This window comes from Saimiri boliviensis, chromosome 10 (assembly GCF_048565385.1).
Source record: "Saimiri boliviensis isolate mSaiBol1 chromosome 10, mSaiBol1.pri, whole genome shotgun sequence".
Lineage (NCBI taxonomy): Eukaryota > Metazoa > Chordata > Mammalia > Primates > Cebidae > Saimiri > Saimiri boliviensis.
Window position 1 is genome coordinate 1,763,276 of NC_133458.1, and position 20,436 is coordinate 1,783,711.

The 20,436-nt window shown below is 59.2% G+C and overlaps 1 protein-coding gene across 4 annotated transcripts in view; it reads left to right on the forward strand.

Annotated features, from left to right (window-relative positions):
- The window catches only part of PTPRN2 (protein tyrosine phosphatase receptor type N2), a 972,293-nt gene that overhangs the window by 895,349 nt on the left and 56,508 nt on the right, over positions 1 to 20,436 (forward strand). For all 4 annotated transcript variants that reach the window (XM_039472901.2, XM_074378841.1, XM_039472902.2 and 1 more), the window contains one exon: positions 18,023 to 18,096. In XM_039472901.2, the coding sequence (XP_039328835.1) occupies positions 18,023 to 18,096 (74 nt within the window). The remainder of the gene's footprint in view (positions 1 to 18,022; positions 18,097 to 20,436) is intronic.

The following is a 20,436-nucleotide window of genomic DNA, read 5'->3' on the forward strand; positions in this document are numbered from 1 at the left end:
CTGAAACATGTTCCTTAACCTCTTGGAGCCTCCGCCTCTGTAGTTGGGGCCATGCTGCCGTCCTTGAACTACCCCGGCTGTAAGGATTAGAGGGGGGGCGTTCACAGGGCACCCGCGCGTCGTAGGCACAGAATGAACTGTGGTTGCTGCTATAGCGTCTTTAACCTTCAATTATGTCCACAAACGTGACTGAGCACCTACAACCTGTCGAGGTATCATTTCCAGAAAATGGACACGTAAGAAGCCGGCAGTTCTCCGGGGTGACTCGAATGGGGCGGGAATGGCCCTGTCTTGTGTTTCCGCTGCGCAGGACGCGCTGAGCGGCTGACGGGGGAGAAGGATGAGGGCCGTGCAGCCCTGGCACCCGCCCCACTCACCCTCTGTGTGTACAGCAGGTTCTGGGGAAGGTTCTGCACTCTGCCCGAGTCGTAACCCACCCCGCAGGGAGGAAGGAAAGGGATCTCAGAGGTGTTCCCTACCAGTTTCGAAGGGAAACACACTCGCAGTGTTGATTCACGAATGACAGCTGTCGGCATGGGTAGCGCTCCCAGAACCCTAAAACAAGGCTTTGCGCGCGTCTCTGATGAAACAGAGGGAGCTTGGTCAGCTCACACCCCGCGAGCACGGCTTGGCCACACTTACCGCCAGCCCAGCGTCACTGCGGCAGGCGCGACCAGGGTCCCCCGGGGCCGAGGCCATCTCTCCGTCAGTGTGTCCCTGCCTCAGCCCTTCGGAGTCGGTCAAGGAACCAGCCTGGTGTCGCTGAGATGCCACCCAGCCTCGTGCGCAGCAGCGCAGCCCCCCAGCACCCCCCATGCACACTGCCCTCACCTCTTGCAAGCCCACGGGAAGCGTTACAGGTCAGAGCAGTGAGAAAGTGGAATGTTGTCTGGCTTCAGAAGCTAACCTGGGGAGCTGCAGGCCTGTGTGAAATCCCGTTCACCCACAGACTGCAACCTCTTGCCCACCGTTTAGTGTTCAGACCAGCTTCTATGAGGTCTGGGGATGTTTAACCCTAAAGAGCTCTAAAAACAGAAGCTGTTGTGATTTATAAACTTTGTATTTAGAAGAAAAGCAAACTATAATACATCCCATCAGCCAACCAGCAGATATTTACTAAGCATCTACTGTTTCGGGGGCTACTGCAGCGGACGGAGGGGGCCTGGACAGCGTCCTCGGAGAGCAGCAGCCTGGCGGAGGAGAGGGCAGGTGAGGGTGGTGGCGAGGGTGGCTGGCTCACGGGAAGCAGCCGTGCAGTAAGCATGCGTGACGTGTCTGTGTGTGTCTGGTCGTTTACGCAGATGACAAGGCGTTTTATGGTAAATGCTCAAGTTCAAAGCCTGTGTCTCACAGCACACCCTCCCCAGAGACAGCCCGGAGCGTGGCAGAAATGGCGTGGTGATGGGTTCTTCCTCCCGTGCAGCCTGCAGCCACCTGGGCTGTCTGTGTCGTGTGGATAGTGCTCGGGTGAGGTGCTGGCGATGGGGAGTGTGCCCACACTGGGCACAAGCAGCCTCTCAAGGAAGCAGCCAGTGCCGACTGGGTGGCCAGATGAGGGCGGGCACTGATGTGCTGCCTGGGGTCAGGATAGCCCCACCCATTCTGAGCGCAGTCAGGGGTCGGGGGAAGCACCTCCCTCCAGAGACTCATGCTGAGCAGGAAAGAAGCCGTGCGCACCTCCTCCCGGGGTTCTGCCGACCCAGCTCTGTCAGGAAGCTCGTGGACCCGGGACTCCTACCTGTGCCAGGGTGTGAAGACACAGCGCCGCCCTTCAAGGCTGAGAGGCCACCAGGGAAGGCAGAGAAGGGCAAGTCCACCTCCTGGGAGAACCCCAGATAAAAATACGTTCATGGCCGGGCGCGGTGGCTCACGCCTGTAATCCCAGCACTTTGGGAGGCCGAGGCAGGTGGATCACCTGAGGTCAGGAGTTTGAGACCAGCCTGACCAACATGGTGAAACCCCGTCTCTACTAAAAATACAAAATTAGCCGGGCATGGTGGCAGGCACCTGTAATCCCAGCTACTCAGGGGGCTGAGGCAGGAGAATCGCTTGAACCCAGGAGGTGGAGGTTGTGGTGAGCCGAGATCGCACCATTGCACTCCAGCCTGGGTAACAACAGTGAAATTCCATCTCGAAAAAATATGTATACGTATATATATGTATATACGTTCACGAAGACATAGGTTTATTCTGAGCTAACTCGGGTCCACCACTTTCCTCCCCATGCCCCCGGCCGTCTTGCCTTTGGAAGGAAATCCTGTCCTCTGAGAACAGCAGCTTGGCTGAAACTCACCGTTGCCCGGCTCCGAGACAGTCGGCCGCCTCCTCCGCCTTCACTCCTGCTTCGCCTGCGGCCACTGATCACTTCACAAAACACAGCTGCCTCCAAAGCAGCTACACACCGTTCAGGAGGACCCGCTTCCCCGTGGCTCTGTGGCTTGGAAGGCCCGTGCTATACTGTCATGGCGGGTGGACGGTACTCAGTGGTGGTGGCACATGCTGTCCCCGTGTGGGGATGGAGGTGACTCTGAGCACTGGGCACACGCTGTCCTCGTGTGGGCACGGGAGTAGGTCTCAGCACTGGACACATGCTGTCCTCGTGCGGGCCTGGGTGTGAGTCTCGGCACTGGGCACACGCCGTCCTCGCGTGGGGATGGAGGTGACTCTGAGCACTGGGCACACGCTGTCCCCGTGTGGGGGTGGAGGTGACTCTGAGCACTGGGCACACACTGTCCTCAGATGGGGACGGAACCTTCCTGCCCTCCCTTCTCTCCTGCCCCGCCTTCCCCGTGCAGCGCTTCCCCGGTCATTTTTCTACCCAGGAGATGGACACAGTCGCCCACCTTGCTGGATACTCCCTGATCCGAAAGGTCCCCGAAGGAGAAGGAAGCTCACATTATGAGATGCTTGGCTGGCACTGTGCTAGGTCTAGTTGTGTTATCTTGGAAGTTTCAAGAACTTAATATGCATTTTCTGTTTTTCGAATGTTTGAAGAAAAATTATGCAGCATTTCGCTCGTCTGCATTTCAAATTAAGAACAGGGACATGATACTATTTTGGTGCAGTGTCCTAAACAGAAAAGTATTTTTCGCTCTGTGTTGTAATAAAGGAGAGAAACAAGACAGAAACAATGCAGAGACAGTTCAGAGAGGACGAAGCTGAAGGCCCAGGGGCACGAAGACAGCCAGGAGGGGAGGCATGTGGGGTTCACATCTCCCGGCGTCTGCAGGTATTGCTGCTCGACAAATCGTAGCCACTTCACAGCCAGAGGCGCAGCTGTGGGCATCTCCCAGAGCCTTGCCTTGCACCCTTGCCTTACCGTGTGGTCCAGTGACGCAGAGGCCCACCCGAATACCGTTCCCAGGGGTTGGGGTCACCAGCCTGGCCCTGAGCTGCAGCTGCGTGAGCGGCGTCCTGATCACAGCATCACCGGGGCGTTGTGAGCCAACGTCCCCCATGCCCGCGAATGTGTCACCTCTGGTTCTCACAAGAAACCCCTTCGCTTGGCAGACAAGAACTCTGGGGTTTGGAGCGCCGCCCATCAGAGCCGAAGCCCGGCCCCCCAGGTGCCGGCCTCATAGGCTGCATGGGCTCACCAGAGATGGTGCGTGCGTGTTGGGAAAATCCACATACATTTCAAACTCCTGCAGAAGCATTTGAAACTGCAGCACTCTGGCTAAGCATAGCTTTCCTTAGAATACTCAGAAAACAATTTCTTTCTTTCTTTCTTTCTTTTTTTTTTTTTTTTTGAGACAGAGTTTCGCTCTTGTTACCCAGGCTGGTGTGCAATGGCGCGATCTCGGCTCACCACAACCTCCGCCTCCTGGGTTCAGGCAATTCTCCTGCCGCAGCCTCCTGAGTAGCTGGGATTACAGGCACATGCCACCATGCCCAGCTGATTTTTTGTAATTTTAGCAGAGACGGGGTTTCACCATGTTGGTTAGGCTGGTCTCAAACTTCCAACCTCAGATGATCCACCCGCCTTGGCTTCCCAAAGTGCTGGGATTACAGGCGTGGGCCACTGCGCCCGGCCATGATTTGCTTATAAAGATCAGTACATGGGTGATTCTCTAACTGATGATTAAGCACGGGCTTTCTTTTTCCTTCTGTAGAAATAGGTTCTGGGCGTATATGTCACCTCGCCAAGAAAGCCGCTGGAGAGACTCCCGACCTGGCCGCCTTCCCTCCGCTGCTTTTGATCTCAGCGCCAGCTGACTCTGCCCCTAGGATTTGGGAAGGCTGTCAGTTCGTTGGTGTTGGAAAGAAAATATTCCAGCAAATTCCGCCTGGGCCTTTCTCTTTGCTACCTCACAGGCAGAAGCCGCTCCGGGCAGCCATTCTGCCGGAGACTGCGGATTCTTTTTCAGGGAAGAGATGTTCAGAGTCCTCCTCGTTAGGCCCTTCTCTAATGGAAAGATTGTCTAAAAGCATCGGCTCTGAACGGTCACGGCAAGCGCACCTTCCGTGAACTATTCGGGCCGTCTGTGCTAATAAACGGCGCTGGCGGGTCTGTGGGTTCGAAGCCACAGTGGCATTCCGCAGCTCAGCTGCCCAGAGCTCAGATTTTCCACGCTCTTTACTGTCTTTCTGAAAGCTGAGCCGAGGGGTTCACGGGATGTCTGGCCTGCTGTGGCGTGGTGGCCTGTCCTCACATCCTCCTTCCGATTCTGCTTACGGAATCTTCGTACAGGGAGGGTCTCTGGGAGTGTGGGGTGGGCCCGGCCTTCCGGGTGGCAGTAGTGGGCCCACCCTCCTGGGTGCGCCTTTGCCTGTGACCGGGAAGATGCACCCTCCACAGGGCCCCGGGCGCAGTGTGCCTCTCCCTGGATCGGGCCTCCGCGCTTTGTCCCGCCTGCCACCCGCGCGTCTCAGCGCTGCTGCTTCTGAGGCTGAACTCACTGGCGGGCACGGCCTTTCCTCACGGGCTCCCGTGCAGCCCAGCCCAGGTCCCCACGCCGCCATGAGTGACGGCCGAGCGTTGTGAACAGACCGAGCCCTGCGTTCACCTGTTGTCACTGATGCTTGTTCCGCCTCCAGAGCTGTGGCTCCTGAGCCACCGCGTCACCTCCCTCTCAGCTCTGCGCCATCTGCTCGTTTTATAAACATGGTTTTCACATCGTCAAGTCATGGATTAAAAACACATTCTGCAGCCCATCCTCTGCCACCACGAGGACCCACCGCGGCCCTTTCCAGCCAGTCGCTCGGGGCCGAGATGGTTCCACAGCCCGGCCAAGCCGTGTGGTGACCCCGGCGGCCATCCCAGGCCGGAGCACTTTGGCAAAGGCTCATCCGATGTTTCGACGTGAGGCACGGGGCTAAGCGCCTCCTTTCCGTCCTCGAAATAGCCCTGGATTCCCACAGGGATGGAGCTGGGGCTGAACGAGGTGAGGGGCCCCAGCTTCCTCGGCAGCTCCCAGGAAGGAGCGTGCCCCCCGCCCCGCAGTGCAGACCCAGCCAGCCCACGCACGCTGCTCCTGCAGGCCTCTCTCCAGAGCAGCAGTGTGGCTGGCTCTGCCTGACTCCTCCACACTTTTTATTGCAAGAGTTTTAAACACTGAAGTGGGAGGGGTAGCATGGCGCCGCCTGCACCCCCCGCACCCCGGCCGGACCCCAGTATCAGCCATATTCACACCACCTGTGACCACCGCCCTGATTTTCTGGCTGGGCTACTTCAAGTACGTCATGAGGTCCAAATACTTCAGCCTGCCTGCGGGTCCTAAATACAAGGGCTTTAACTAAGACAAGCGAAACAAGCCCTCGGTGCCCGCAGACGCCCAGCGGTGCCAGTCTGTCCCGGCTTTGGAGACTGCAGAGGAGCAGCCGAAAGCACAGAGTGCGTTTCCCCACCGTTCAGAGGCTGGCCGTGTCCGAGGCTTTCCCTGAAATTGCTGGCCCTGTCTGTGACCCGGGTCCCCCTTGTTTAGGGACAGCAGACCCAGCGCTCAAGGGCCCTCTGTCAGGACCCCACCTTCACTCCAAACATGGCCGCATTCCGAGGTCCCGGGGGTCAGCGTGTCCACACAGGGGCGTCACAGCCACGCGCTCCCGGGGACTCCCGCCGTTTTCCCCTCAGCGTGGTCCATTGTTGTCCGTTTTGTTTTTTCCACTGGGATGCAATTAAGACTCCATTGCCTTTTGGGTTTTGTGTCCCCTTCGACTTTTTAATTTTAAAACAGCTGCCCCCAACTTATTTTCCTGATACGAATGGTTCCTAATAAAGCTGTTCTTTTAGTGACCGCCTTCGCATTCCAAACACTCACAGACGCTCCATGTAGGAGTCTGTGGGGAAGTCTGAAAACCCACGAGAGACTCACCTGCCCGCTTCTGGAACTCCCGCTTCCAGAACCTCCACTTCCAGAACCCCTGCTTCCCAGGGATCTGAGCGTCTAGGTCTCCACAGTGCTGTAGGAACACGACCAGCCTGTTCTGCGGCCTTGCCACCGCCCGCAGATCTCAAACCCTGCCGCTGAGCCCCGCCCCAGCCCTCCCTGTCCTCCTCCTTCCGCTCCTCTCCGTCCCCGTCCTCCTCCACTGTAATCCCCCTCCTCCCGTCTTCCGCATCCTCCCCGTCCTCCTCCTTCCCCTCCTCCCCCTCCTCCCGTCTTCCGCATCCTCCCCGTCCTCCTCCTCCCCCTCCTCCCATCCTCCCCATCCTCCCCATCCTCCTCCTCCTCCTCCTCCCCCTCCTCCCGTCTTCCCCATCCTCCCCATCCTCTCCGTCCTCCTCCTCCCCCTCCTCCCGTCTTCCCCATCTTCCCCGTCCTCCCCATCCTCCTCCTCCCCCTCCTCCTCCCCCTCCTCCCATCTTCCCCATCCTCCCCATCCTCCCCATCCTCCTCCTCCCCCTCCTCCCCCTCCTCCCGTCTTCCCCATCCTCCCCGTCCTCCCCATCCTCCTCCTCCCCCTCCTCCCCCTCCTCCTCCTCCCCCTCCTCCCCCTCCTCCCGTCTTCCCCATCCTCCCCGTCCTCCCCATCCTCCTCCTCCCCCTCCTCCTCCCCCTCCTCCCATCTTCCCCATCCTCCCCATCCTCCTCCTCCTCCTCCTCCCCCTCCTCCCGTCTTCCCCATCCTCCCCATCCTCTCCGTCCTCCTCCTCCCCCTCCTCCCGTCTTCCCCATCTTCCCCGTCCTCCCCATCCTCCCCATCCTCCCCGTCCTCCTCCTCCCCCTCCTCCCATCCTCCCCATCCTCCCCATCCTCCTCCTCCTCCTCCTCCCCCTCCTCCCGTCTTCCCCATCCTCCCCATCCTCCCCGTCCTCCTCCTCCCCCTCCTCCCGTCTTCCCCATCCTCCCCATCCTCCCCGTCCTCCTCCTCCCCCTCCTCCTCCCCCTCCTCCCGTCCTCCCCATCCTCCCCGTCCTCCTCCTCCCCCTCCTCCCGTCCTCCCCATCCTCCCCGTCCTCCTCCTCCCCCATCTTCCCCATCCTCCCCATCCTCCCCGTCCTCCTCCTCCCCCTCCTCCCGTCTTCCCCGTCCTCCCCATCCTCCTTTTTCCTCCTCCCACCTCTGTCGTGGCTCCCTGTACTCCGACTGGCCTGCTGGGCAGATGTGCTCTTAGCAGCACGAGGCTTTCAAAGGCATCCAGTGGCCTGTGGTCTTTCACCAGCAAGAACGTGAGGGCCGCCTCTGTGAGCTCCCAGTTAGGGTCGCCATTGTGACGGGGGTCGCCCGACCGTGTGCCTGCAGGGGCTGGGGAAGGCTGGGCGGCAGCGCTGAGGTCCGCTCTTGGCGAGAGACCCTGGGTCTCGGCACACTGTGTGGGGCCCTCGGGACCCCTGTGGTCTCAGACTCCAGCCTTAGGTGACAAACGGCAGTTCAGGCTGCCACGGAACCGGGTTTGCTCGTCAGCCGACGCTGGATCAGGGAGGGGACTCCTGCAGGTCCAGGCAGGCCGGTGTCGGGACGGGAGCCCCCGCGTGCGGGAGAGGGAGGCGGCGAGGCGCGGGGGACCGCTGCGGGACGCGTGCTGGCTGGAGGACGGGGAAGGAACGCGGCGGCCGCCCGCTGGACGAGGCGAAAGGCAGATTCTCCCTGCGGCCCTGCCCGCGCCCTGGGATGTGCCCTCGACGCCTGCTCTCCAGAGCCAAGGTGATGCCCTCGTGTCGGGTTAGGCCCAGCCTCGGGGGGCGCCCACGGTGACACTGCCTGGCGTGGGGTCCACCCCGACGCGCGTCCCGGCCTGTCTCCACCGTGACTGCCGCATGGAGAGCCTCACTTTTCCCTTCGCTTCCGTGAGGAGACAGCACTGGCAGCAGGTCACCTGCTGACCTCACAGTGGGAACGAGGGCGCATGGAGTCGCCTGGGACAGTCGCTTCTTATCAGCACCCTAGACCCGTGTCTATGGACGACTTCCGGACCCAAAGAACCACAGGAGGCTGTGCAGCCGATGCGGAGGCGGGGCTGGAAGCCGGGGCTGGGCCTGTCCCTCTGGACGTGGTGGGCGCTGCCCCATCCAGCCCCAGAGCTGTCCCTGCCTCCTCCCTTGGCCACCCAGCCTGACGGCACCCAGGCCCCTCCTCAGGGACTCTCCTTGTCAGTGAGATCAGCCCTCTGGGGCTGTGGCGTCATCAGAGCCACAGGACCCAGGGCCAGGATGTGGGGCCTTCAGCTGATGTGGGGGCATGGGGGGCATGGGGCTCTGCCCTGGCAGGGGTGCGCCCGGAGCCACCACTCCCCCTTTCCCAGCTTCACTCCAGCATCTCCCTGGGTGCCCTTTCTCCCACGCCCTGGAGGCGAGTTGCTCCTGCGAGCTCTGAGGGCCGTTTCCAGTGAGCCCAGGGGCAGGTCTCCCGTCGAATCTCCTTTCCAGCGGTGCCTGCCTGGTACAGTGGGCTCTGTGCCCCTTGCCGCAGGGTCAGCGGGCACTGCTGTCTGCAGCTCCCCTCCAGCCCAAGACCGTCAGTCACAGGTGCAGCCTCTGCCCCCACACTCCACAAAACGGGGGTTAGTCTCAGGCAGCACAGCCACAAGCCAGAGCTGTTCTTTTGGTGATATTGTGTGTCCTGGTGATAAGGTGTGGGAGCTGCCCCCACCACCCAGTGATATATTGCGTGTGCTGGTGACAAAGCATGTGAGCTGCCCCCCATGATATCATGTGTCCTGGTGATTAAGCAGTGAGCCACCCACCGCCACACTGTGACCTCCACTGATATCATCTGTCCTGGTTATAAAGCCTGTGAGCCACCCCCCACCCCTGTGATGTTGTGTGTCATGGTGATAAAGCCTGTGAGCCGCCCCTCACCCCGTGATGTTGTGTGTCATGGTGATAAAGCCTGTGAGCCGCCCCCCACCCCTGTGATGTTGTGTGTCATGGTGATAAAGCATGTGAGCCGCCCCCCACCCCTGTGATGTCATGTGTCCTGGTGATAAAGTGTGTGAGCCGCCACCCCCCACCCCTGTGATGTCGTGTGTCCTGGTGATAAAGTGTGTGAGCCGTCCCCCACCCCCTGTGATGTCGTGTGTCCTGGTGATAAAGTGTGTGAGCCGCCCCCCACCCCTGTGATGTCATGTGTCCTGGTGATAAAGTGTGTGAGCCGCCACCCCCCACCCCTGTGATGTCGTGTGTCCTGGTGATAAAGTGTGTGAGCCGCCACCCCCCACCCTGTGATGTCGTGTGTCCTGGTGATAAAGCGTGTGAGCCGTCCCCGACCCGCTGTGATGTCGTGTGTCCTGGTGACAGGGAACCACACTCCTGGTCGCTACTCCCACAGACGAGATTCATCGTCACTGCTGTTGAAATGATGGACATCCTCCCGGTGGGGCCATGCAGATGGCGCAGGCCTGCCTGCTGATACCTGTGCTCCTATTGTGGAAAACTGTTCTCATTCCTGCCAGAAAGTCGGCAGCAGCACACGCAGCCACGCCTTGCTCTGTGTCTGGAGCTGGTCTCTGGGTTGCCTGCACTGCACCGCTGCAGGCTGCTCCGGGCACGTGCTGCTCCGGGTGCTGCTCAGGGAGCCAAGCCAGGGCACAGGAAGCTGCTGGGGGCCGGCAGGGCCACAGAGACAGAGCGCTGGGGCGGGCGGTGTACGTGGCTGAAGCCAGCTGTCTCCCATTCTGGAGGCCCGAAGTGGAGGTCAGGGTGTCCGCAGGGCTGGCTTCTCCAGAGGCCTCCCCAGCACGACCACGGCCATCTCCATCTTCACACGACGCTCTCCCTCCACGTGTCAGGGTCAGGACTCCTCCTTCCTGGTCACACACAGGTCATACTGCATTCTGGCCGCCCACATGACCCCCACTCCCTTCCGCTGTAAAGACCCTGTTTTCAGGGCTGGGACTCCAGCATGAGGGGGAGGAGGCACAGCTCAGCCCCGGGACCTGGTGCCTCCAAACCAGCTCAGTGACTGGGTGGACGCTGCCCGCCACGGCACCCCACGCGCCTCCGGCACCCGCTCCCTGCGCAGCCCTGCCTGTGGAGTTCCTTCTACGCAGACGCACGGGTGAGACTAGTGTGGGTCAAAATCGCCTCGGGCACGGGAATCCCCAGGGCTTCAGGCCCTTCTCATCCACCTGTCCCGGCCACCTGCCCAGCACACCTCCGATCCCACTGGGGGGCCACTGTCTGAGAGATCTGAGGGGGGTGCCAGTGACACAGTTTAAGACATGAAAAGACAGAAAACCCAGCGTTGAGACCGTGGCCTTGGGCCACTCACTGCTGCTCCTCTGGGACGTGCTTTTGGCATGTCCAGTGTGGAAGCCACACACCAGCCTCGCGCTGTTTCCGGTCCGCAGTGGGCAGCACGCTTCCCGAGTGGTGAGCAGGGCGGGCCTTGTTTTCGAAACCAGCTGTGGACGCAGCAGGGCTTTCTGGATAGGAGCCCCAGCCCGTCGCAGCTCGTCCAGAGGCAGCATTGTATGCTGAGCCGCGGAAGCCCTGAACGGCACGCCGTGACTCCTAAACATTCCATGATCTTTATCATTTGAGCTGAGTGTTTCCCAAAGGCATCGTTGAAAGTAGAATGTCCACCTGCTGACTGAGGATGGAGCGTGTGGGGGGAGGAGGACTCCCTCTCCAGGGTGCGTGTTCCGTCATCCCGCAGTGGGACGTGTGGGGGGAGGAGGACCCCCTCTCCAGGGTGCGTGTTCCGTCATCCTGCCTTTGCTCATCTTCAGCTTCCTGGTCTGCAAAGAATCAAGCCCATGTAGTTCTCAGAATATTGAAACAAACATGGTCTGATAATGAATTCCTTTGCCTCAGCCATGACGAGTTGACAGTCCTTTCTGTGTGGGACGGACTGGAACCCGTAAGTGGCATTGAAGCCCATGCAGAAGGACAGCAGCCCCAGGATGTGCCCTTGCAGCCATCAGACCTCGATGGACACCGTGAACTTGAGCAGGAGCACGTGGGCGCTGGTGCCAGTGGTGGAGCACATTCCGGATCGCATTCTCCGCTGAGGAGTCGGAGCCCAGAACCCCCAGGAGCAAGATGCTGGCTCCAATCTCCGCAGGTCACACCGTCAACGTGAAGAGGAGGGCCTCCCGCTGGCATAGCTGACGGAGTGTAAACCTTCACGGGAAGCAGAGGCAGTTGATGAGCCCAAGAGAACGCATGAGGCCCCTGGGGGAGGAGCCCCATTGCCGGGTTCCAGGACTCCGCAGTGGCTTCTGCAGATGCCTCCCGTGTCCTCCACACAGCAGCACCGTGGAGCCCGTGGACTGGTGGGAGGCAGATTCCTGGCCCTGCAGAGCGGCTTCCTGAGCGTGGACAGCAGGCCGAGAGGCCTGGGGAATCGCCGTCCTTGGGAATGCGTGTAGCAAGATGGCGCTCCAGGCAGGGGCGTCTTCACACACGTTCCCCAGAGGCAGCCAGGTGGGGCGCAGGAGGCCGAGGTCGTGATTAATGGCGCTGCTGCCACGTCCCCCAACACACCCAGCCTGGCCGCCTTCCAGGGCTCTTTGCCCGAGTAGTAATCAGGAAGCAGCGGTGAGGTGCGTCTCTCCTGCTGGCACCTGTGACGGTCACTCCATACGTTCTGCCGCCGCGGGGCAGCGTGAACCTGCTTTGCCAGCCCGGCCGCCCTGTCCGGTCGGGTGCATGTCCACCGTCCTCCCGCCCCGCTCCTCACTGCTCGCCGCGTGCCGTCTGTCACAACAGCCCGTGAGGTGCGTGTGATCAGCCCGCGTTCTGATGACAAAGTCAACACCTCCCAACACCAAGCAGTTTACCCAGGGCCGCCACCGCCAAGCAGTGGGGCTGGGATTCGAGCCCCGCGCGCCCCGGGGGACCACAAGCTTGGCCACGTGAATCGTTCCATCCTTCCGAGCCTCAGTTTGTCTAGCCTCACACGGAAAGGTCATCCCTGTTCTGTCCGTGGCCCGGATGGCCACGGGGTCCATGATGAGAGAAGAGGATTTAATCTGTGAAAATATGGAACATCTGAGAAATTTGAAATATTCTTTTTTTACATTTTTTTAAAATTTTTTGTTTTGAGACCGCGTTTCACTCTTGTCGCCCAGGCTGGAGTGCAACCTCCGCCTCCCTGGTTCAAGTGATTCTCCTGCCTCAGCCTCCCCAGTAGCTGGGATTACGTGTGTGCACCACCACACCCGGCTAATTTTTTATATTTTTGTCAGAGACGGGGTTTCACCATGTTGGCCAGGCTGGTCTCAAACTCCTGAACTCAAGTGATCCACCCGCCTCAGCCTCCCAAAGTGCTGGGATTACAAGTGTGAGCCCCCGCACCTGGCCTGAAATATTCTTGAATGAGGTGCTAACGCATGGTAACCACAGTAGGGGTTCAGGAAAGGAACGTGCGCAGAGGGTTAATTTCACCCACTGAGGTTAACTCAGTTAGAGGGCCCGGAGAAGGAGGACGCTCCGTGAGTTCCCACGTTCTCCTGGCCTCTCAGTAAATTCTCAGACTACAGTTTTGAAGAGCACACTCGTTCTTGGCAGAAGCATGAGCCCCAGGTTGTTATAAATGCCCGTCCTGTGGTCCTGCCGTTCTGCTGCTGGCCTAAAGGGACGCGTGATGTTTCGTTTAAGAACAGGAGGCAGCGGCCTCAGTTGCGGGAGCACAGGCCAGGGCCGACTGCTCGTGGGCCCACCCTGGCTTCCCCTCCAGCCTGGGTTGGCCTGGAGAGGCCCCAGGCCACCTACCACCCTTCGCTTCATAGAACGTGAAGGCCCCTCCCCAGGCCTTAAGCATCAAGGAAACTGCCCTTTAGGGGACCCAGGGACTGGATGCCATCGTCCCACTGGCTTTCAAACATCTCATAAAAAGTAAGAGAATCCCGAAACAGAGGTTCGCCAGGCACGGGGAATCTCCGCAAGAGGAGCAGCTGCCATTCCTCGCAGGAGTCAGCGGCCACCCTCCTCCACGGCCCGCAGCCTCCCTCAGCCCTCCCAGGAGGGCTCCGGGCATCTCCCAGAGGTTCCAGATGACCCCATACCACAAACAAAATGAATTCGCTGGCGGGGTGCGGTGGCTCACGCCTGTAATCCCAGCACTTTGGGAGGCCGAGGCAAGTGGATCACCTGAGGTCAGGAGTTTGAGACCAGCCTGGCCAACATGGCGAAACCCCATCTCTATAAAAATACAAAAATTAGCCAGGCATGGTGGTGTGCACCTGTAGTCCCAGCTACTTGGGAGGCTGAGGCAGAAGAATCGTTTGAACCCGGGAGGCAGAGGTTGCAGTGAGCTGAGATCAGGCCGCTGGACTCCAGGCTGGATAACAGAGCAAGGCCCTGTCTCTTAAAAAAAAAAAAAAAAATGACTTTACTGTTAATTTCAAAAGCGATATGTTGACACAAAATCAAATATGCAATCAGGAAGGAGGAGCTCTCCAAACCTTGGAAGCCGGATCCTTGACCCAGTGCCATCTTTAAAGGGTGCCCTCAGGGGAAATGAATTCAGCCGAAACAACCTTCCTCCAAGAGAGCTGCCAGGAGCCTTGTGGACTGTCCTCTGCCCGCCAGCAGGGCTCAGGGGCCCGGGGCAGATTCCCCTCTGCGATCGAGAGGAGAGGGCCAGGCTCACAGAGCGTGTGTTTGACTCCCCAGGACTCCTCTGCTGGTGAAGCATTTTCTTAATTTTCTGATGAGAAAATCCAGTTGGCACTTGTCTGCTGAGCCCAGTGGCAGTGGCCATGCTCTCCCCGTGGCCTGTTGCCTGCAGGGCCTGGTGGCGGGGACCCCCCCAGCTGAGGAAGAGCCCCCAGTCTGCTGCCCCGATGCCTCATCTGTCCCCCAGAGGCCAGGCCACGGATCTCAGGGTGCAGCGGGCACAGTCAAAGCACCAGACCAAGCCACGTCAGAAGCCCGGGGACTCTGAACTGTGCCGCTTCCCTGCCCTGCTCCCTCCTGACCCTGCTCTTGGTCAAGCTTCTCAGACACACAGGCGTGGTCCCCAGTTGCTGGTCTCACAAAGGCCTAAAGGTGGCTGTGCTGAAAATAGTTATGATGAGGCATGGCCTGGAAGGCCCTGGGGCAGCCAGAAGCCCCGCTTTCATTCCCAAGCTCTGTGCGGCTGCAGCACCAGGCCCGGCCAGCGCCTCTGACCACAGCCGTGTCCCTTGCTGTGATGTCTCTATGGCCCCACTGTAAAATTGGGGGCTTCTGGAATTAATATTTGTGGGGCGTTTGGATGTCATAGTGGACCAGTTTTTTCTGATGATTTGTATGACAATTTCCTTCCACTGCCAATTTTCACTCTCCAAGAACTAATTTGTGCAGGAGCTAAAAGCCATTGAGTCCCTGGGATTTTTGCACCATTCACACCTTCGTTCAAAGCCGATGGGATGATTTGCAGCTTCACAGCACTCCTGAGACACTCAGCTACCTACGGCATGCGCACACGTACACATCCCAGGGGGCACATGCTTTCTTCTCCGTGTCTAGATGTGTTTCTTATCCCAGCTTGTCACCCCGGAAGCGGCTGACATTCCCGCCTGAAGGAAGGCATCAGGACAGCATCCAGCCTGGAATGTATTGATTCTAGTGCATAATACTTTCCTAGTTGAATCAGTTAAAACACTCACTCAGTTTCCCAAGCCCTAAAAAATGCAAGTGAAATCTCCAAGGAAAACGAAAGAATTGCATAAGGAAGCAGAGTCTGTGAGCTCCACCACCACCCACTGCTCCATGATGGAAGCCACTTCCTTCTGGTGCCCGTGCCTGCAGGAGGAGCCCAGCGAGCTTGGAGTTGGGGAACAGAGCCAGAGGGGACGAGCCCACGGCCGCCAAGCACCGACTCAGAGGTCTCCAGCCAGGGTGCTTTCGTTTTCTTAGAAGAGAAGGGAGTCGGTGTTGTATGCAGCACCAAGAAGTGTTCCCTGGGACCCAAGAAGTGTTCCCTGGGACAAAAGGCAGCAGAGCTGAGACAGTTGCTTTCAGATTCCAGCCATGATGGCAGTGGTGAGCCGTCTGGAGTGGCCACTGCTGTCACACTGGCTCCAGCAGGTAGGCATGACCTGGGCCTCCTGCTCCATGAAGCAGGCAGCACCCCCACCCTGGGGAGCAGCTGCAGCTGCCCAGAACTCAGCTGTAGACCCAGGCATCCCTGCACTCTTGGGGACCCAGGAAGAAGATCCTCACCTGTGGGAAAGGCCTTCTCCTGCCGCCTGGTTTCTCCCTGCCGTTGGCACCCGTTCTGATCTTGGAGCAAAGCGAGGGCCGAGCCTGAGTACCGTCGCAGCCCAGCAGATGTGGGCACACTCAGGGCAGTGCCCACACCAGCCCCCTGCCACCTCAGCCCCCTCTGGACTTTGGGCGCCGACGAGCATGGGAGGGAAGCAGAGAGAGGGCCGAGGCAGCTCAGTGCTGGCCTGCACGTGCCAACAGCCTGGATGCCATGAATGGCAGCAGGAGGCAGAGATTCCTGAGTGGAAGGGGGCAGGTCCCTGGTGAGGCCCCACCTTCACGCCAGGGAGGGCCTGAAGGCTGGGGCCTGGGCTGCAAGTCCTGCAGATCAGAGTGGGAACATGTGGTGCCTTTTCTGGGCCCACCCATGGCCACCCAAGAACCAATCTGCATGCACTTCCTCCCCTCTGAGGCCCATAAATGCCCCAGGCTCAGCCAGAGCTGGACCCACATGGGGATGACCAGCCGCAGAGAAGAGCTACCCTCTCCAGGGCCTCCTCTCTACTGAGGGCCATAGAGACAATGGGACGACTGGCCTGCAGAAAGGAGCCACCCACTCCAGAGCCTCCTCTTTGCTAGGGAATGAACACTCTTGGGGACATGCTTGTGCAGAAAGGAGCTGCCCCTGTGGGAGGCTGAGCACCACGTGCTATTGCTCCATAAAGCGCCTCTTCACCTTGCTCACCCTCCACTTGTCTGTATACCTCATTCTTCCTGGTCGCAGAACAGGAACTCAGGACGTGTCAGATGGTGGGGCTACGTGAGCCGTAACATGAACAGGGCTGAGACATGCCCCTTGCTCACCATGGTGTGGGTGAAGAGAAGGAGAGAGCGGCTGCAGCCCTCCAGGGAGCCCAGACCTGGGAGCTCCCTGAGCCAGGCCCGTGACTCCATCTTTGGGGCTCTGTGATTCCTGGCATGTCCATGCCCCTCAGCGTTAGCTGTGGAAGCTGCCTGCAGTGTACCTGGTCCAGCCACAGCCTCACAGAGAGCCGGCACCTGTGCTGGCCCCTGGAGGTGCCCTCCCTGGTGCAGCAGCCAGCGTGCCTGTGTGCAGTGGCCGGACCCCACACCCCTCATATATCCCTCACTGCCCCATGCCTGACTCACCTTAATCACCCTTGGCAGGCGTGGTACCCAGGCTGGTAGGGTGAGCCAAATGCAGCCTGCCAGGCCCAGCCTGAGCAAAACTCAGGCAAAGGGTTATGGCCAGAAAAACAACACCCCAAAGATCCCATAACACTGGCACCTTGCAGAGAAAAGGAAGTGGCCGCACACCAGGGAGGCGGGAGGAGCAGGAGGCGCTCCGGCAGCTTCCCCTCGTCTGCAAGCTCCAGTGGTTGAAGTTCCTAAAAACAGGGCAGAGGAGGGTGATGGCCGTAAGCACGATGGTGGGGGTGACCCCAGAACCAAAGCCAAGGCAGCTGGTGTATCACACACGTCACGGGTGCCGAGCGTCCTTGCCACTGCCCCGGGCTTCAGCAGCCGTCAGGTTACTCGGCCTGTTCAGGCGAGTTTTTATGTCAATCTCCACAGGTGCATTTCTTCTCAATTTCCTCTTTATCTGCATTTTATTTGTCTCTTACTCTCCTTTTAAAACTGAATTCCAGTAATCTTGGGGACTTAACTGTTCGTTGTCTATGAAACTTTATATTTTGGAAGGTGGCTGATTGCTGGACATTCCTATTTCTGCTTACCTGCTGTGTGTTGCCAAGTGTATCTGTTATTTAAAGGCCAGTGTGGTGTAAAATTCTGTGGAGGAACCCCTGGCCTGAGTGTGTGAACTCCGCATGGGGGAAGACACCAGGACGCCTCCGTTCTGCTGAGCGGGAGCTTTGCCAGCTGCCCACATGCCACTCATCTGCCTCCCACGTGGAGGATGTGTCAGTGGAGGAGGCACGTGCAGGAGGGTGTCAGCGGAGTCCTGGGAGAGGATGTGGAGGCCCCGGAGGCCAGGCAGGGGTCCCACATGGCTGGGCAGGTGGGGAGGCTGGCCGAGGGTCCCATGCTGCTGGGCAGGTGGAGAGGCTGGTCAGGGGTCCCACATTGCTGGGCAGGTTGGGAGGCTGGTAGGGGTGTCCCATGCTGCTGGACAAGTTGGGAGGCTGGCCGTGGTCCCACATTGCTGGGCAGGTGGGGAGGCTGGTCGGGGTGTCCCATGCTGCTGGGCAGGTGGGAAGGCTGGCTGGGGATCCCACATTGCTGGACAGGTGAGGAGGCTGGTCAGGGGTCTCATGCTGCTCACAGGTTGGGAGGCTGGTCGGGGTGTCCCATGCTGCTGGGCAGGTGGGGAGGCTGGCTGGGGGTCCCACATTGCTGGACGAGTGGGGAGGCTTGTTAGGGGTCCCACATTTCTGGACAGGTGGACCCTGAAGGCTGGGCAGGGGTCCCATGCTGCTGAGCGGCCACCGTTTCTCTGACCCCTGTGCTGTGTCCTTGCAGATGACCACTCCCGGGTCCTGCTGAAGGCGGAGAACAGCCACAGCCACTCGGACTACATCAACGCCAGCCCCATCGTAAGTGCATCGCCACACAGGACTCCGGGCTCTCCCTCGGGGGCACAGATGCGGCCAATCACACAGGAAGGTTCTCGGGGAAATGGAGTCCCCACCTGGCTCAGGGTCTCTGCAGTGGGCAGCCCGCTCTGCCCTCTGGGCTCCGGCCACTCCCCGCGCCTTCACCCGTGGGGCTCTCTGTGGGCAGTGTGGGTCCCATGACTTGTGGAGCACCCAGCCATGGCGACTGGCAGTTTCCTGACCGGAAGCCATGGCTTTCGGGGGAGATCCATGGTGGACGCCGTTCCTCTTTCCTGGAGCGCCCCGTTCCCTGCATGTTCATGGCTCACCGGGCCCCATCCCCCTTTTTTGTAACAGTCAGTGGCATGGAGGCAGGTCCTGAATTGCAGGTTTCTTCTCCTAAAGGTTTTCCAGCAACTGGGACCCTGTTTCTCGAGGAAGGGACTGTTTGCTGGCTGTTCCTCCCCCTGGGATGGAGGCCGGTGCAGTGGGATCCGACAGTCCTGTTTCTGGGGATGGGTGTGGCAACTTCTCCTGTGCCATGAGGTGTGACTCCCTGTGGCCTGTGGCCCCTCATTTCCCAGGTGGCTCCTCTCAGCCCACGCCTGACATGGCTGTCACCCTTTCAACTCTGGGCATCCCCCTCCCTGCTGTGACCCATGGGGGGCACAGGGCTGAATGGGGAGGCTTGCGGCCCTCCCCGGGTGAGAAGAGGAGGGAGAGAAGTGAGCGTGGAGAGAGCTAAAGCCACGTGCTGGGGCCGCTCAGACTGGCTGTTGAGATGAGCAGTAGCAGGGGCAGGTGGTGGGGGTGGAATGGGGCACTATCCAGGCCGGGGGCTTTGGAGACGTGGCACGTGGCATCTAAACTAGGGGTGGAGAGGCCACGGCTCTGCGCGGATTATGGCCGGTGCTGGCTGTTGTGTCTCTCCCTTTAAACAGCTCTTCTCAATTCTGGTCTTCAGGGAAGCGTGAGGACATCTCACTACAATTCCAAATTTGCCTTTAATCAAACACGGTGCCTGCAGGCTGCGAGGCTGTTCTAGGGCTGGGGGAGATGGGGCAGGTGAGCAAGGCACAAATCACACCTGTGCTGGCCAACCTGTCTTTACTCGTCGTCCATAGGAGCTTTGGATGAAAGTATTGGCCCACCACCTGTGGGCAGCGGCCACAGGTGGCGGACGGCGCCCAGCGCTTGGCTCCAGCAATCTCCGCACAGCTGGGGGCAAAGCTGGGAAGGCTCTCACATGCCTGAGCCAGCCTGGCCTCCCGGCACCTCGCGGCCCACACCTGAGCAGATTCGGCTTTGAAAGAGTGGATTCAAAGTGAAGAGCTGGTCTAGTGTAGTTGGTCTACACCACCTGAGCCCAGGCTTCTGTTAATGTGTTCATTCTTCAGAAGGAATCACTTCCTTATTTCCAGCAAAAGTCGAATCCCAACTTTGGTTCAGTCTGAGTTTCATCCTCATTCATCGTCCTTAATAAGATGTGATGCATGTAGCATTTTTCTGTCATCAATTCTAACTCAAAAACATCCAACCCAGGCCTCACCGATGTGCCAGCCTCTCACTGACGAACGGAACATGAGTTCTGATAAAGCAGGGTGTGCGTCGGGCCTGGGTTCTGTTCCTGCACTGCACGTGGTGGAGCTGACAACACACCCTGTTGGAAGGAAAAGAAGTGTCATGTTGAGGCCCCGTTTCCCCGAGATGAACCGTTTGCGGGGCCAGAATGAGGAATAAAGCCATGATTCACAGTCTAAAGAGGAGAGGAGCAGTGTGGCCGTGCCCAGCTCTCCCCCTCTTGATGGGTCCCAACTTGCAGCTGTCTGGGCTATTCCAGGCCACAGCCAAGCCACGGCGTGGGCAGCAGTGCCCAGTGCAGCAACTGTGTCGAGCTGGAACCAGTCGACGGCTTTTATACTCCTGTGGGAACCAGAGGGCGGGTGTGTTTGGAGGTTGAATTCCTGCACGTTCACACCATTCCCTTCCCAGGACTTACCGGGCAGGAAGTTGGGTCCGAGCGAGGCCGGGCAGGGGGAAGTCATTTTATGGTAACTTTTACGTCCTTCCTGTATTTCATACCACAATTCTTTTTTTTTTTCCCCAATTTGCGTTGTAAGAATGAAGCAGAAGAAATCGATGGCGCCTCCTCTTTATGAAATAGCTGAAGGTACAATGATAATGACCTTCCCAGCAGCGGCTGAATGAAAAGTTGACAATCGCAGGAAGGGGAGGCCCTGGCTGCACAGATAGAACTATGATAATTGCATCTGTCATATTCGTACTTAGTCCTCATTAAATTCCAGGGAAGACATCCAGCAGTAAATAATGTGCAATCTT